Source organism: Monopterus albus, unplaced genomic scaffold (genome assembly GCF_001952655.1).
Source record: "Monopterus albus unplaced genomic scaffold, M_albus_1.0 scaffold8.1, whole genome shotgun sequence".
NCBI lineage: Eukaryota > Metazoa > Chordata > Actinopteri > Synbranchiformes > Synbranchidae > Monopterus > Monopterus albus.
The window spans coordinates 2804348-2821885 of NW_018127888.1; the positions used below are offsets into that span (position 1 = coordinate 2804348).

The window sequence follows — 17538 nt, forward strand, 5'->3', positions numbered from 1 at the left end:
TTTGTCATCAACTATGACACCTAGAAATTTAATTTCATGTACTCGTTCTATATTAGCTCCCCCAATTTTCAATTGAAGTTCATTATCTAGTCTACGATTCCCAAATACCATAAATTTAGTTTTATCCAAATTCAGAGATACTATATTACTGTCACACCATTTCTTTATCTTCTCAAGTTCCTGTGAAACCCGTCCAGAGAGTTGGTGTAGGTTTTCACCCGATGCCCATATGGTAGTGTCATCAGCAAACAAAACCACTTTCACTAAATCAGAAATATCTCAATATACAGTATATCGAATTGTAACCCCTGTATCGTCATATGTATCATATTGCCAGATTCTTGCCAATACACAGCCCTAATACATCGACAACCTGTCAGTGAGATATAACAAAAGCGAAGTAGTCCACTCTTTCTGTTTGGCTGTTCTGAATGAAACTATGTAAGGGGAGTCATTATGTTTCAGCACAATAGTCTTCCTGAGTCAAGTTTAAAAAAGTTACAACCTTTGCCACATTCATCCAGGCACTATCTTGTTTGCCAGTATTTCCCAGCAGCTTTAACTTTAACCTAAAGGCGCATTAACTAAGATTTTACACATTATCTAATAAATAAAGTAAATATTGGACAGGATGTGGTGTCTCTCAGCTTCAGCTACACAGCTCCCTCCATGATTCTGCTGCCTATATAGCCCTTCTGTTGTTATTCCCGTTTCTCCACCCTCTCATTTGATGGTTGGTCCAGACATTACCCACCAGCCTTCTAGCAGAGGTTATAATAAGCTTTTTTGGAACGCGAGCTGTCATTTCAAACAGCCAGCCACAAAGGAGCTCTCAGCAACTAAAAGTCCAAAACAGTGGTTTTCCAGACTGAAGAGGTCATGTTCTTTTACACACAGAGAGGTACAAAGAAAGGGCAAAATCCAAAGGTGAACATCTGTTTGGCTTCTTGTGATGGAGAGTGTTAAAAGCAGCCAAAGGACTCATATTTGAATCAGATGTGGCATTCTTCCTTCTGGATGTGTTAGCATCTAAAGCTAACATGTTTTGGTAACATTAGTGACTTAGCATGACTGTGATTTTAGCTCTGTGTTGAATTAATATGATTTTAACTATGAGCTCATTAATATAAAAATAATTGAACTTGTATATTTATGACAATTTCACAAAAAAATACAAACATTTTGAGTTTCATAAAAACAGATGTTAAGGCGGAAGTGTTGGACTGAAGTGCATATAGTTTACAGTACACGGTAAAGGTGTACCTAATAAAATGACCGGTGAGTGTATAATGCCACAGAAGTCTGATAAAACCATAGATAGTGTGAAAACTTAAGTGTAAAATGTCAAACCCCCATAAAAGTGAGTAACATGACATTAGACATGATGACACTTTAATCTTAGCATAAATTTTTACTGACTACAACACTGATCATAATTCCACTGCTCATGTTAGCTAGACCATACACAGGCTAGTTTGAGACAACAGGTCTTTGCCGCTGTATTCTCTCCCTCTCTCACACCATGAGCACAGCCGCACCCCCACTCTCCAACCCCCATCTCCCAGTGGTCGTAGTGTAAAGGGCAGAGGGCCTCAGTGTCTGGAATCATTCACAGCTGTAAACAGAACGTGAGAAAGCCCCATGTGGTTATCCCCATGACACACACGGACTCAAAAATTGTTTGCTGTGATATGACCGTCTGCTGCCTGAATCCTGCGTCGACTTCCTCTCTCACTGCTTTAACTTCAAACACGCACACAGACACACACACACACACACACACATACACACCCACAGGGACCAGCTGGTTTTTATTGTTCTTTGTTAGTGACCTTTCCCCCATTTAACTATAAGCTCAGCAGTCTGCTGATTTGGATGAAGTTCTCTTGATCTGTGGGTTTCAGTTCTTTCCACTGCAGCTCTTTTTTATTGGAACTCAAGAAACCAAGTCAAGTCACAGATATGTTATAGCCTATAGCCAAAGTTACTGAGTGGTTGTGCAAAACCTCAAAAATCCAGTTAAAAAAGGGCCAGATCTGTGCAGTATCTGATATCTTGCAAACTTCTATTCTTTCACTGGGCAGGTACATGTGGAAACAGGATTTGCAGACCAACATTGATTATCAAATCTTGCCAGCTATCACTTTCTCTGCATTTCCAGTTTACGTATCTGTGAATCATCCCTCTTACTCTCATCTTTACTACTGGATTCTTCTGCATCAGTCCTACCAACCACCTCTTGCTGTTTTTGCAGTTTTCCTTCATTTAGCCATTTTGGTTCAGTGCATATCATCCATTTCTCTCTCTATCACCCTCGTCCTTGTCCCCCACCCTGATTCCAGGAGATCATGGATCGTATTTATAAGAATGTGATGACCAAGGTTGAGGAGATGAACTATGTCCAGCAAACACTCTTCATTCTGGCATACAACTACAAGCTGGAGCGGCTCGCCAAAGGATATAGCACACCTCTGTGTGATAAGTATGCAAAGAGTTGATACAGTTACATTTTTATGAGAGAGACTTCAAGAGCTTTTAAAAGCTACAGAATTTACTAAACCAATAGGAGAGCCTGTAGTCTTCATATGCACATACCTGTCCATTCTCCAACTCCTCCTTGCTTACAGGCTGGTGTTCAGGAAAATTCGCACTCTGCTGGGAGGTCGGACACGTGTCTTTATATCAGGAGGCGCGCCACTCTCTGCAGCCACACAGCGCTTCATGAATGTGTGCTTCTGCTGCCCAGTGGGTCAAGGATATGGCCTGACAGAGACCTGCGGAGCTGGAACCATTAGCGAGTGTAAGCAATCTGACTGTCATACAGAATGCAAACAGTGTACATAAAAATATGGCACAAAACACACATAAGGAAAAGGTGGTTTTCAGTACATGATCAGTTTATTAAATCAGTACAGCTTTACTCATTCAAATGTAACTGTTTTCTTGATCTCTTTTTAAGTTCCAACTCCAAACCACAGTTACTAGTATAACAACACAAATTCTGGATGATTGTTGGAAACGCAGTCATCTGTATGTCCACGTCTCTGGTGGTGACTAACACTGAACTCTCCACAACTTCTCTTTATAGATAAGAGCGCAGTGAACTACCAGCACACTGGATTGCCAGGCAGTGTCTGCAGTTTTTCACCGATATTTTTTGGAGACAGAATCACTAAATTTTTATCATTTTGGTTTATGACCAAATCCATCCAAACATAATGATATTCCCATCAGCCTCAGTTCTTGAGCAAATGTTAGCATGCTAACACATTTAGATGAAGACCTATATAAACATACCATTTCAGCATTTTAGCATTGTTGTGAGCATGTTAGCACACACTGCAGTGTTAATGTCTCACAGCCACTAGCATGGCTGGAGAGGGCACAAATCTAACTAGAATGAAATTAAAACGGTAATTTTCTCCAAATGAAGATTCATTAACTGGATTGGTTGCATAATATTTGAGTAATTATGGGAACAATTCTATAACCTCCAAGCAGGAATACAAACAGTGGGAGGGCTTGAAGAGGCACACAGCAGGGATGGGAAAATGGATGATGAGAAATAACAAGATAAGACATTGTGCGTGGGTTGTAGTACACAAAGAAAAGAGTGGGTTATCTATTGAAAAATCAACATTAGTAACAACTCACCGTACACTGAGAACCAAGTTAGCATCAAGTTTTTAGCCTGTTGTGAAACTCCCAAAGAAGGGGATGTGAACATTTGTGCAGATGCTGTTTGGTAAAATAAATACAAATAAAAGCCTCCCAAAAAGCAGACATTCCTTACATCAACAGGGAAACCATTTTTAGGTGTAAAATAATGCCACTGATGTCTGTAGTGGTGGTGGTGGTGGTGGTGGCTGTCCCATTAAGCTGTGGTAAACTGTACGTACAGCTGGTCACCTTTTACTGCCAGTGTATTTGTCAAATGCCTGCCAGGCAGACAAACCCAACAGAGCGTCCCACTGCCCAGCACGCTCCACCGTACGCAAAACACTGGTTTTCAGATATTCCTTTGGGACTGTGTTTCCTTGGCGATGCCAGTGTATTTGTCAAATGCCTGCCAGGCAGACAAACCCAACAGAGCGTCCCACTGCCCAGCACGCTCCACCGTACGCAAAACACTGGTTTTCAGATATTCATTTGGGACTGTGTTTCCATGGCGAGAGAGCAAGTGAGGTCAAGTTGCTATGGTAACTAATGTCATGCCTTGATGCTTGAAGCATGCTTCCTGATTGTGTGTGTGCATGTGTGTTGTCTGTTCCAGTGTGGGATTACAGCACTGGGAGAGTGGGGGGGCCGCTGGTTTGCTGCGAGATAAAGCTCAAAGATTGGGTGGAGGGTGAGTGAGTCTGGGAGTGGACCTACACACACAAACACACACAATTCATGATGAAACACCAATGTCAAATGGATACACAGAGACATACATCAGTCCTTGTCGCCTTTTTTACTTATGTGCCATCTAATGCGCACACACAAACACTTTTCTGAGTTTACCACTTCATCCATCATTCATTTCCACATTTCCAGAGCGAAACTGACTGACTGCATTTCATTACATCTCACTGTAGCTGGTTCATAACCTTGTAAGGAAATTACACCACCTTTCTCTCCACTCTTGGGCAACTTCCCTGTTGTTACCCAAGGGGTTATAACTCATTTTTATTACACTCAATAACTATCAAGATATAATAAAGTTATCAAGCTGAGTTTATGGCTTGCTCAGCTTTAGAATAAACATGCTGTCGGGTTTTTATCTACAAAATATATTACATTGCAGAATCAAGAGAACTGAATGTTTGTTTTTATTTGCATTGCATCTCCTGATATTAAATCCTATTTTCAGGTGGTTATCGTAAGACAGACAAGCCCCACCCTCGAGGAGAGATTGTGATTGGCGGACCAAATGTAACCATGGGATACTACAAGAATGAGGCTAAAAACCAAGAAGACTTCTTTGTAGATGAGAATGGCCAGCGGTGGTTCTGCACAGGAGACATCGGAGAGTTTCATGAAGATGGATGCCTCAAGATAATTGGTGAGGAAAGTAGAATGGATAAACTGTGAAATAAGGCCATGCGTAGATTACACCATAAATATGTGCCTTAGTGGGTGCAGAGAACCATCTGGGGAAATCCATCAGCATGATCAACATTGTGCCCCACACCTTTGGATTTCTTCCAGGCAACCTCTCAATTCCATTTCCATAAATGAGTTTGGCAGGAAACATTTTAACATACTGTGTCAGCTTTTAGGTCACTACCAAGAATTACTCCACAGTCCTGTTTACTTTAGTAGCCAGAGTGCCGATCTTTTCTCTTTTATCTAGATGACGCTAGTCAGATTCTGTATATGAAGTTCTTCCCTTCTTTCAAAGATCTGTACATACACACACATGCCCTCACCTAGATACACATGCTGTTACAAGCAGCTGCTTCTGTTGTGTTTCCAGATCGTAAGAAGGACTTGGTGAAGCTGCAGGCAGGAGAGTATGTCTCCCTGGGAAAGGTGGAGGCCGTGATGAAGAACTGCCCCTTGATTGACAACATTTGTGCTTATGCCAACAGGTGTGTGTTAGGGTATACACCGTCAACAAAACACCAGTTATTTTATTTATCCAGTGTGCATATTGCTGTCAACATGATGAAATACAGCTTGAATAAACTGCGGGTGCTTCACTTGGATGTAAGAAGAAGGTCTGCTGAAGTAGTTGTAGTGTAGCATCTTCTCAACTATATGCTAAATGTTAAAAGTACACTCACTAGTAGTCACAGGCCCGACTGTGGAGGTCTGTCAAGCTTTTATTCCTCTTTTAAATGATTGCTTTGGTTTCACAGTTTGCAAATTTACAGCTGTTCAATCTCCCTACTCTCTTCAATCCCCAAACCTGTTTCCATCAACAGTCAGTAGCTGATTACGACAAAAAAAACTATAAAACCAACGTCTCACAGCATGATCCTTTTCTATCCTTGGTGCCATTAATAGGGAAAGCTTCCTTTAGATGAATCCAAGTGTCAAGGCTACTGCTTACATAACTGCAGTGCTGCTAGTGAAGCAGCAACCTAATGGGATATACTGTAGAAGCAATAACGAAGCCCAGCGAGGTTTCAGCTGTCAGTAAGTTTGACAGATGTCTTATGAGGCTCCATGTGCACAGAATAACTTAGATTTCCTGTAAACAGTTTATAAAAAATGAAATAGTTTATGTAGTAGCTTGTTATACAACACAAGTCCTTTGTGTACCAAAAATTAAATACCAGCTCCTTCAACACCAAAGGTTCCCTGTGCAGTTTATGGAGCCGTGCCTTTGTAAGTGGGTCTTATTTTGTGAATGTAAACATAAACTGTTTATTTACAACAAACCTCCACAGGGCAGAGTTTCACATTTTACACTGTGGGTATACAACTGGATTTTTTTTGACAAAGTAATTGCTGTTTGTAAACTTTTCCAGGTACATACTTGATCACCTTAACCTCACCGATGATTGCTTTTTCATATCAAGCAAGTCAGATGTTATTTATATAGGCCAATATCACAAATCACAGATTGACTTCAAGGAGCTTTACGATCTATACAGCATTTGACCCCCTCTATAGACTCTCAAACCAGATAAGGAAAAACTTCCCAAAAATCATTGAATGGGGTAAAAATGAAAGAATCTGAACATATTTCTTCAGACTGAGTGAAACAGATACTGTTGTTTCTCTTTCCTCAGAAGACTAAATATCTCACTTAGTGAAGAACTGATTGCTCCATCACCTTATTCAGCTGAACTTTCACTTGCTAAACCAGTGTTACTTTACTACCGTCTCCTCTGCTCTTCCCACTCTGCAGTGATGAGACGTATGTGATTGGCTTTGTGGTACCCAATCAGAAGCAGCTGCTGGCTCTGGCTGACCAGTACAGTATCCAAGGCTCATGGGAAATGCTGTGCAGCAGCAAGGCCGTGGAGGAGCTGGTCCTCAAAGTCATCACTGAGGCTGCACTAGCAGGCAAGGAAAGAATTGCTGAGTGGTTGAGCTACAGCTTGAAGTTCTTAACAATCCTCCGACATTTCATATCACTTCCCATTTGTCTTAAGGTTCCATTTTCCCCTGTTGCAGCCCAGCTGGAGCGCTTTGAGATTCCTCGCAAGATCTGTCTGAGCCCAGATCCATGGACTCCTGAGACGGGATTAGTGACTGATGCATTCAAACTCAAGCGCAAGGAGCTGAAAACACATTACCAGGATGACATTGAGAGGATGTACGGAGGAAAGTAACAACAAGGAGCAGTACGTCATTGTTCATTCTCAAAGCACAGACCAACACTTAACTCAGAAACACTCCCAGTGCCCTCTCACCCCTTCCCTCTATCTTCTGTAGTATCAGTGAGAGAGCCGCAGTAAATCTGGATGTGTGGTAAATCTTAACACTCCTGAGATCACATAGAAAGGTGGAAAAGGATAGGATGATGTAATTTACTTTTATGGTGCAATTATTAACCAAATCCTCCAAGGAAGTGGATTTACTTGAAATTGTAACCAAACACAAGCAGATTAAATGTTTAAAACCATTGAGGAAAATACAAAACACACCTGTCCGCTGCTGCATTTTCCCTGTTTTCATCTGGGTGTGTGACCTCTGTGTGGAGATCTTTATTGTTCCAGATGTGGGTTATGAAACAGAGTATGCTGAACTCTTGCTGAGGCTGGAAAGGTTGTTGCCTTTTTGCTTTGTGCTCACCCATGAAATACTGTTATGTGATTATGTACTGTACGGCCTTGCCATATCTTTCCTTTACTTCATTCTGATTATCTTCTAATCTTCTCATAACTTAAAGGTTTCACATTCCTTCTTCCTGCAGGTCAGGAGATGGTTAACGGTTTTATAGCTCTCTTATTTTCTTACATGTTTTGAGCTCTGTTAGTGGTTTATTTTGTCCGCCACCCACAGTCGGGCTTTGACTCCCTTGCCCGTAGGACGTCTCCATCGTTCGGCACTTCTTCATACAAAAAAAAAACACAAAGTCATATGAGGGCAAATGAAAGCAGGTTGGTAAAGGTCGTATCTGGAGTAATGATTTTCATTTTTTACATTATTAACAATGAGGCTACTGCTCCTTTTTTAGTAATGCAACAAAGATGGCACCTAATAGTCTTATTTATAAAGAAGAGAAACAAAGATGCTCTGTTGTTTAGTCTACTGAATTTTCCTACAGTGACAGAGGATACTTTTCTATGTGCTGTACATACCAGTGTGCACAAAAATGCACATTTACTTGCCTGTATTACAGATGAAATTACTGTGTAATCATTGTCATGTTTGATAAATAGTAGTGAAATATGAAAATGTATCTTTTCTGCCCAAGTAAGGCAGCTGATTACACATAGGATTTAAATAAAGATTTCTCATTGTGCATGGGTGCACTACTTGAAAGATTAGGACACTTTTACAAGTGTAACTTCAGTGTGTATAGTTGACATTTATTTTGCATAATCAGCTTAAAGCCTTCTCATACCCTTAACATCTGCACCAGTATGACAGTGTGTCCATTCATGGCACAAATGTGGCCCCAGCATCCCTTAGTGTGACACCTGGTATCTCTTCTTGTGATTCTGATTTGCACCTTTCGGCCAGATTTTTAATCTTACCGTTTCTCAGTAACTGTACATATGTTTGCGTAGTTGTGACCAGCAGAGGAAGCACATGTTTAGCCTCTGCTTTAACTTGAGCCTTTATACCTTTAGGCTAATTCTGGAGCTCCATTCTCTCTTTCTGTATGAACAGCCTGCCTTTTAACAAAAGTGCATCCAACTATTTATTTGTAATTTCCCTTTTTTTTTTTAAATAATCAAATTCAGTAAATAAAGATTGTGTGAGGTCTGCGTGCAGGAGTATTTTATTGCTTTATAGTATTTCTGCCACAGTCACCAAATCAATTTAACCAAGTATTAAGTGTTATAATTATTTTGTACTCAACATACCAGCCTCACTTGGTGTGAAACTGATGCCTGTGTGACCAGATGGCAGACAGATGATGACACTTGTTTATGTCAAAGTGAAATCAACCTTCACTGCTTCAATAATAACGACTGCTTGGAGCCTAATCCAATTTAACCATTAATGCTCACAGTTCATTACAGTTTTCAAGTGTAAATTCCCAGCGCTGTCAAACATTTTAGGCTGTGGCTTGTGAAAAGGGTGGAGATAATTCAGACTATTGAATTAAATCAGTCATGTGGAGATCACATTTCTGAAAGAAAGTGCCACCCCTGGCGCGACAAAAATACACAGTAAAAATCATGACCAGCTTAAGGATAATTACTTTGTTTGGGCAAGCATTTTACACACACAAGGAATTTATTTCCAGCACAGAACCAAGGATGCCAACTGCGGCGCCGACTCACACCGATGGCTCTAACCATCAGGGGGGCAGCTTGGGGTTCAGTATCTTGCCCGAGGACACTTCAACGTGTGGACTGCAGGCACCGTGATTTGAGCCTCCAACCCTCCGGTTGGGAGACGACTGCTCTACCCGCTGAACCACAGTCACCCACCAGCCACCATTACATGTACATTATACTTTCTCTCTGCTACATTTTACTCTTCTACATTTATTTATCACATGAAGCTACAAAGTTCTTTTTTAAAAATTCTATGTTTACAAAATGCAATGCTTTATTAAAGACTAAAGCAGTAATGATGTTCCAAAATTTCACAAAAAGCAAAGATTTAAACATTTCAAAAATACAGATTTGTGCAGTAAAACTTTGTATTTACTTCCAACACAAGTAATTATCCCACTCCTAGATTTTTGTGCCCCTATTGGGAACCTTGAAACCACTGAGCTCTGTTTAAAGAATTAAAAACTAGTTCCACCTCCAACAGTTCAGTGCTGCTTACACAGTATTTTTGCATTGATGCTTTTACTTAAATAAAAGGTTGAACTACTTCTGAGAATAAAAACTAAATTTCCCTTCAGAACGGTGATAAACAGCCAGAATATTTGGCAGTACAAATCCAGTTTCCCACTGGAATCGTGTCTGACTCTCTCCCTCTCTCTGCATTATTCATACACTGGTGGTATTTGCAGTGGTGAGTTTTCTGAAAGTACTCATTAGTTTTGAATTGTGGGCCGTCTTTCATTTCCACAATGCCATTCATTAAGTTTCACCCAATTTTATTCATAGACTATAGGCTTATTTGCAAGAAACTGAAATCTTGTGTGATGAGATTAAGAGAGTAGGTATGGTATAATCTATCCATCCATCCATCCATTTTCTTCCACTTATCCGGGACCGGGTCCCGGGGGCAGCAGTCTAAGCAAAGATGCCCAGACTTCCGGAACACCTCCCTAGGAAGGCGCCCAGGAGGCATCCGAAACAGATGCCCGAGCCACCTCAGCTGGCTCCTCTCGATGTGGAGGAGCAGCGGTTCTACTCTGAGCTCCTCTCGGGTGACCGAGCTCCTCAACCTATCTCTGAGGGTGCACCCGGCCGCCCTGCGGAGAAAACTCATTTCGGCCACCTGTATCCGGGATCTTGCCTTTTTGGTCATGACCCAAAGTTCATGACCATAGGTGAGAGTCGGTATAATCTATTATAGGGATATTGTAGGGCAGGTACAGCATGGGCGTGGTGGTTTCGGTTTAAGCACATCACAGCCTTCTTGGAGCAAAGCAGCAGCAGCTGACAGAAGGAAGATGGTTACTGAGGAGATTAGGAGGCAGGAAGATGTGCAAAGGCAGTCTCCCAGGCTCAGCAGGGACCATGGATGAGATGAACCCAGCTCTCAGAGGTGACTGCCACTACAAGCCAGTCAGGCCTACCACTGCTTAACCTCAGCAAATACAATGCAGATACTGTGTGTCAAGCCACATACAGTATCTGCTCTTTGCTTGGGTGAGGATAGGGTTCAGAGATGCTTTGTGTTAAGGGTAGGTTAAGTCTGGAAAATGGTTGTTGTCTTATGTGTATTACTGACTGTTATTGTTTGTCCCCCTGGATTATACAGACGCTTGAAATTCACTATCATCCAGGTTCTAAACTTGAAATGATGAGATGAGGTAATGCTTCTTCAGAGTTCTCCAGAGTTTTGGCTGCGTTTTATAACATTATGTCCCTTCTGGGCTTCCACAGGCCCAGGACTCATTCAGTCACATGACTCCTGGTGACACTCCAGGGTCTCTGTATAAATAATTGCTTCCATCTAGCATTGCTGCCAAACTCCATAAGAGCTGCAAGAAGATATAAGCTGTAAAGGTTCACTAGAGACTTGCTCTTCAATTTGGTGAGTTCATGACATAGTCTGTATCCTAGTGTTTAGTAGTAGGCCTACTGTAGATTAATAGTTTTGGTTTAAATAAACTAATTCATTTTGTGTAGACATTTTATAACTTTTTTTTACTTGGAAGTGTTTAACACAAAAGTTCAAACATGCCTAAAAATAGAGAACATAAGTACAAAACGACACAATAAATGTATTCTTTAAATAAATAAACATTTTATTATGTAGTTTTTTTTTAACTTACATTCTCTATTACTTAGGCATGTCTGATATCAAACTGTACATTAAAATATCATGTCATGTGGAGACTATTCTGGCAGCATCGGTGCTTGTTTACCGTTGTTTTCCATTGCAATGATCGTGCCTTACAGTTAATTATTTTAACGTTTTGAAAAGGGTTCAACTTAATACATGCGGGTGTATAATGACTGTAAACACGTTTTCATAGTTTTTCGTAACTTTGTATTAAGTTAGAAAGCCAAATGTCTCTCACTGATCCTTTCCCTGTGCGTAAAGCGTGCGTAAAGGTGAAAAAAACCCTTTATTTATGGATGTCCTTCTCTATCTTTTTAGCGCACTTCTAAATTCCTCCGCTTGGCTGAACTGAAAAAATGGAGCCCCTGGAGAACTCCACAGCATCACCCAAACGCCTCTTCCTCCTGCACACACAGAACAGCGCCGGATCCCAGTCGGGCAAAACCGACGGGAACGCGTATTTATTCATATTAATAGTCATGTCTTTCTACGGAGTTTTCCTCAGTGGTATAATGCTCGGTTACTTCCGCTCCAAGAGGAGGGAGAAGAGGAGAATCAATATCTTCACGCGCCTGATGCACGAGGAGCAGCAGCGAGAGTGGGGCGCATTGCCCAAGAAGCACAGCTACACCTTTCCCGCCACTGTCTCGGAACTGGGCTCGGTACAGGTATCCCTGCCTTTCTGCGGTAACCAAGGCGGTCACTTTGGAAACCTCCACTACGAGGGCGTACTACCCTCCCCGCTGGCGTGCGCGCTGTGCACGGCGCAGAGCAGCATCAGCTCCCTGTGTTCCTCCGCGGACACGCGCTTTACCATAGAGGAGGAATCTGACAGTGGCACGGCGGAGGGTCCGGAAGAGAACATGAAGGGAGGATCCGAGCACAGCGGAGATGATTCAGGCTGAACCCCGTCAAGAGAAGCTGAGTGTTAACGCTCCATGGCCAAAAAGAGGAGACACGTCACCCGGACAGAAGACAAGGAGGATGTCAGGCTTCATATCACAGAGGCCCAAACAGTCCAACCATCAGCAACGCTGAATCACCTATTTGCAATGAAACTTCCAAAACCAACATTATCAGTGATGTAATAGCCATACAAGGGCTTAACAAAGGCAAACCAACCCTACAGATCCCAGCTGGTTACAGTCCAGGCCACTGGTCCAGAATGGATTTGTTTGATGCATTTTAAACCGAATTCAAACATTTTTCTATGGTCTCTAGTCTCCATATGCATGTCAGCAAGAACACATTTTGATTCAGTGCCACACCTTACCACGTGGCAGCGTGCACACGCACCATATGTGGGCCATATGTATTTAGATTTTTAAATATTGATAACTATATTAAAGTTAAATGGCAAAATAACAGTGGTCAGAGTGAGACATACAGTATGACTACAATGGTTATTTTATATGTTGGGATAATGTATAAGTAAATCAATAAATAGTGAATGTAATAATTCAATTAAACTCAGTATAATGTTAATTATCTCTGCAAAGGCAATTGATACTACATATATATATATATAGTCTAATATTTATGTTAATAAATACACAAATAAATGTATATTAGTATCTAAAACATAATGACATTGTTCAAAGGAATAAAAATAAACCCATTAAAACATCATAACTATAATAAATAATTCTGTTATTGTACAGCTGTGACCTTGCCTCATTTCTGTGGTGACCCCCTCCCTGCTGGAGCCCCCTCCTGACGCTACACTGAGAACCGCCTCAGTGGGCTGGGCTGGTGACTCACCCTGCAGGAGTGAAGCACTGGCTTGTTTGGCTGTTTGAACTGAACTTGACTTGCTCTTGCCCATGTGGTATCGAGTATTGATATGTACCTGGAGCCCACTTGAATGTATTTGTTGTAGCTTCATGATGGACAGACTGTTTAAGCACAGGTAATGATGTGGGTTTATTTGGTGAAAGCAACGCACTGTAGACATGATTTGTATTTGTCACTCTGTAAGGTTTAAATTAAGGTAAGATGGGGGTTTTAGTAGAGTCTCAGAACAATAAATGCTTTTGAATTAAAACGTTTTATTTTCCTTCTTTGTTGTTGTACTATGATGTTTCACCAGTGGAGGGCGCCCTTGTACTTCTCAGTGGTTGCTTTTTATAAAAAAGATGAAATGAGGCAAAAGGTGACTCTATCATCATCGTCATGTTATAATTAGAGATAGCCTACACTAGATCATTAGAATAACGTAGACTAGGACAGACAGAAACTAAATCACTACCACCATAGTTTAGCTCCTCATCTAAACCTGTCTCTAATTCTCTACTGCTCAAACAGAGTAGCAACCAGCCATGTTCCAATTATTCCAATCACATGCTGACTGACACAGAAGACAACAGCAATATTTCACTGAAGCTCATCTTAAAAAAGAAAAACCGCACACACAACAGAGAAGGAGGCAGCTTCAGGTTCTCCGTTCCTCTAAGGTGACAGTCTTTTGTGTTTTCTCTCTGCTGCGTCACTCATCCCTAAGTCTCTTTCACACAGAAACACATGCTATCAGCAGCGCTGCAGGTTCTCAGTCGCACAACTCACAACACCAACATGAGCAACAAGAATGGCCAGAGGGAAGGCACACAAAAATGTTTATGATGTACATGTATTAAAAGTGTAATAGCCCTAATGGCCCAAAGGCATCTGCAAGGGTCTGGTTGGCCGTGTGTGTGTGTGTGGTTGGCCGTGTGTGTGTGTGTGTAAATGGATTTTAATCTCAATTTCCTCTTTCATTCAGACATTTTTTCCTTCAGCGCTACTGTAAATAAATCTTTGCTAAATGAAAGGAGTCTGAGCATCAGACACAACAGCAGGCAGGAAATCAGCTCACTAAACATTTATGGGTTTTTACTTCAAAAGATGTTACCCTAATGTAATGTGACTAAGTCTGAACCTATTTCCTGTTACTGAGAGTTTCACCTTATAAAGAGGACTTTATGAGGCATTAGGCTCCACTTGATCCCTGCATTGTGGGTATTTATTAAGAGAAGCTTAGTATACAGATTCACCCCACAATATGTTCTTGTGGTTTACTGTTTGAAAGGTGAATTAAATTAGATTTATTGTGGCTTTTATGACACTGATCAACAAAAAAAGACCCTTCTTATATCCAAGTGAAATAAAATCTACAAAGTGATAGTGATCAAAGGTGATTACAAGTATAAGATATCCAATGTTGGTTTTCCCTCCTCCTTCTTCTCTATAAAAACAATCAAGCTCTTTCAGGTGGTATGCCAAATCCAGTCACAAAAATCTCAATACACCGGACTCTGACTCAGCCACTTCAGGACATTATCATTGTTGTTCCAAAGCTATTCCTGTGGAGCTTTGGCTGTACGTTTGTGGCCTAAACATGGCGTTTATTCTGATAGCCACAAGGCTCAATGTTGCTCTCATCAGACCACTCTCCCAGAGGTTGTGACTGGTGAAACATCTGCACAATTGTTGTTGTGTGAAGCTGGAAACTCCCTCAGAGTTGCCTCAGATCTGTTGGTGACCTACTGTAATCATCACAGTCATGATATTGGCACAGCTCTAGGGACGGGAATGTCCATCTCTGTCACTGGTGAGTCCTCTGATGTCTCCTTTGGTATGACACCAGGAGGTCGACATTTTAGATTTTTAATAAAAATGTTTTGAAGACTAATTGATGGATTGATTTGGATTTTAGTGCAGGTTTTGCTTAGAGGGTTAACCCTAATGACTTTGGTGAAACTTTACACATCTGTTTTGAAAGATCTAAACATCTAGTAGATGTACTGGTAAAAAAAATCAGGATGAATTCTTATGACTTTGGTGTTGCCCTGAGGTTTACTCTAGCACCACCACGAGTTTGACGTTTTTGGTTTTTACTGAAATAGCAGCCCTTAACCAACAGCTACACTGCTGCACCCACGGTGTTCCTTTGTTTCACTTGTGTGGGCTTTGCCATTTATACTGACTCACTAACAGTCTGACGTTTCAGTTGTATTTATACTACAACTAACTGAAACCCATGACAACACAAAGGTGATCTCCATTAACCAATTTGCTGCAGCTGTGTCGGTGCATCATACTGTGTGTCAAAATGCTACATTTGTTTCACAGAAATGACAACTTCCATGGAGGGTAATTACTTTTATAGGCACTATAAGTAGAGGGTTGAACGCGCTTTAGTACCTAGGTAATGAAAATTTCAAGCAGCCAGTATAAAGAGGGGGGAGTCTTTGCACCATTACTGTCTCCACAGAGGTCTCTGGATACAGACTTGTTGAAGCGTTCTAAATCACATTTGATACACAACATGAACACCCCACTGAATAATTAATCTACAACAAATACAACCACACAGAGAACCATCCATTTATTATCAACAAGGAAGCTGAGGTGGATGCATTGCTGCATCTCTAGAAATTGAACAGGAAAAATATGTGCAAGCTGCCTCGTCCTCTTTTATCGTGCAACAGCAGCTGTGTGCATGACAGTGGGGTAGAAAACTGAGGAGTTTTTCTCAGGAGAAAGAGCGAGTATGAATAAGCAGGGTGAGAATAAGAAGCAGATATTTGTCATTAGCGTCCCCCGTGGGAGTCGATAGTGGGACCTGTGTGCTGCCTCAGGCCTCATGCATACACACCATTAATGAGGGACTTCAAAAGCCACCATCTCTTCATGTTTCCATTCCTGCCCCCTCCTTAGGTAGCTGTGTTACCCAATTTATTTTCAGCTGCTAGAGGGTCTACTAAAAAGAAACTAACGCCATAAGCCACTCCTAACCACTCTTTGCCTCTCCCATCACGTCCTGTTTCCAAGTGACGAGGTAAACTAGGGATACTTTCTCGTGACAAACTGTACAAAATGTAGCCTCCAGTCCAAAGGTAACATTAGCTGACTAACGAGATGTTCTTGTCTTCTCTCTCCTCTGTGCACTCACCCCAACCGGTTGAGGCAGATCATCCCCCCAGCAAGAGCCTGTCAAGACTGTCCTCCTCTAAAATGTTGCATGTTATAGTTTGGTGACATCTAGTGAACATATTAATTATAACATGAGGAAAGTAGCAAGTATATAAATGCATAAAGTTATAAATCAGCAGTCCTTTTCTGACAAACCATCGTCAACCCGCCCAGTATATTCAGGATCACTAACAGCTTAGTGGTGATGCACTAATTACATCTGATGACACAGTTAAGTGGAGGATAATATGCCTTACATACACATTTAAAGATTTTAAAGTATTCTAATTCTCATGTTGTGCTGTTTTAGGAAATCTAATTTATAGGTGTCTGCAAACTAATAATGAGGTGTTTTGAAGCACAGCCGTTTTAGAAATGTATTCAGAGATATGAGGCGCTGCTGATGACCTTTTGATCTATATCTCAGAGACCATTAGTGAAACCTTCTCATTATATTGTGTTTGTTGAATGTGTCATTCTTCCGAATAGATCATAATAACATTCTCACACAATCGCAGGTGTCTGTTGGAGTCACTAAGCCGCCGAGACACTTAATTTTAACCGAATTAATGAGATGTTGGCTCAAAGCGTGTTCCACTTTCACTTTACTGCTTATAGCACAGTTATTACTGGTTTCTGTGATGACCTCATGTTTTCTGAATAAACTGTCACTCTCAGTAAGTTTTCATTAAGTTCCTTATCCAAAAATGCATTCACACACCTGTCAGCACCAACAAAAGAAAATATCCTTGACTATTTGCTTGTCTGCAAATTACATGGGTTTCTTTCACAGTGTTTATAGCCTCGCTATAGAGTCAAGCTTTTACCTAATGTGTGTTACTATGGTAACGCAAGCCAAAAGCTAATTTGCATCTGTAAGATTTAGTGAGGGTCTGGAGGGATCACCACTACAAGTCAAGAAAGAGAAGAGCCCCTAAAATACTGGACAAATGGAAAAGATGGTGAAACAACCAAATAATGAAAATTAATCTACAGAGTGACACTTTAACATAGATTGAGACCAATATTAAGACACAAACCAGCCACAGAGACAGA

The 17538-nt window shown here is 41.1% G+C and overlaps 2 protein-coding genes across 4 annotated transcripts in view; both read left to right on the plus strand.

Annotated features, from left to right (window-relative positions):
* Nucleotides 1-8876, plus strand: part of acsl3a (acyl-CoA synthetase long chain family member 3a) — a 28814-nt gene extending 19938 nt beyond the window's left edge. For 2 of the 3 annotated variants that reach the window (XM_020585645.1, XM_020585652.1), the window contains 7 exons: nt 2343-2482; nt 2628-2800; nt 4274-4348; nt 4856-5047; nt 5462-5576; nt 6845-7002; nt 7114-8876. In XM_020585645.1, the coding sequence (XP_020441301.1) occupies nt 2343-2482; nt 2628-2800; nt 4274-4348; nt 4856-5047; nt 5462-5576; nt 6845-7002; nt 7114-7271 (1011 nt within the window). In that variant the 3' untranslated portion in view covers nt 7272-8876. Of the gene's footprint in view, nt 1-2342; nt 2483-2627; nt 2801-4273; nt 4349-4855; nt 5048-5461; nt 5577-6844; nt 7003-7091 lie in introns of all 3 variants that reach the window. The other variant, XM_020585662.1, reaches the window with a different exon arrangement.
* A 2347-nt stretch (nt 8877-11223) lies between these two features.
* On the plus strand, nt 11224-12658 carry kcne4 (potassium voltage-gated channel, Isk-related family, member 4). The gene is made up of 2 exons (XM_020585747.1): nt 11224-11280; nt 11851-12658. Exon 2 carries the CDS (start codon nt 11889-11891, stop codon nt 12435-12437), a length of 549 nt encoding a protein of 182 aa, XP_020441403.1. The 5' UTR covers nt 11224-11280; nt 11851-11888; the 3' UTR covers nt 12438-12658.
* Nucleotides 12659-17538: the final 4880 nt, after the last annotated feature.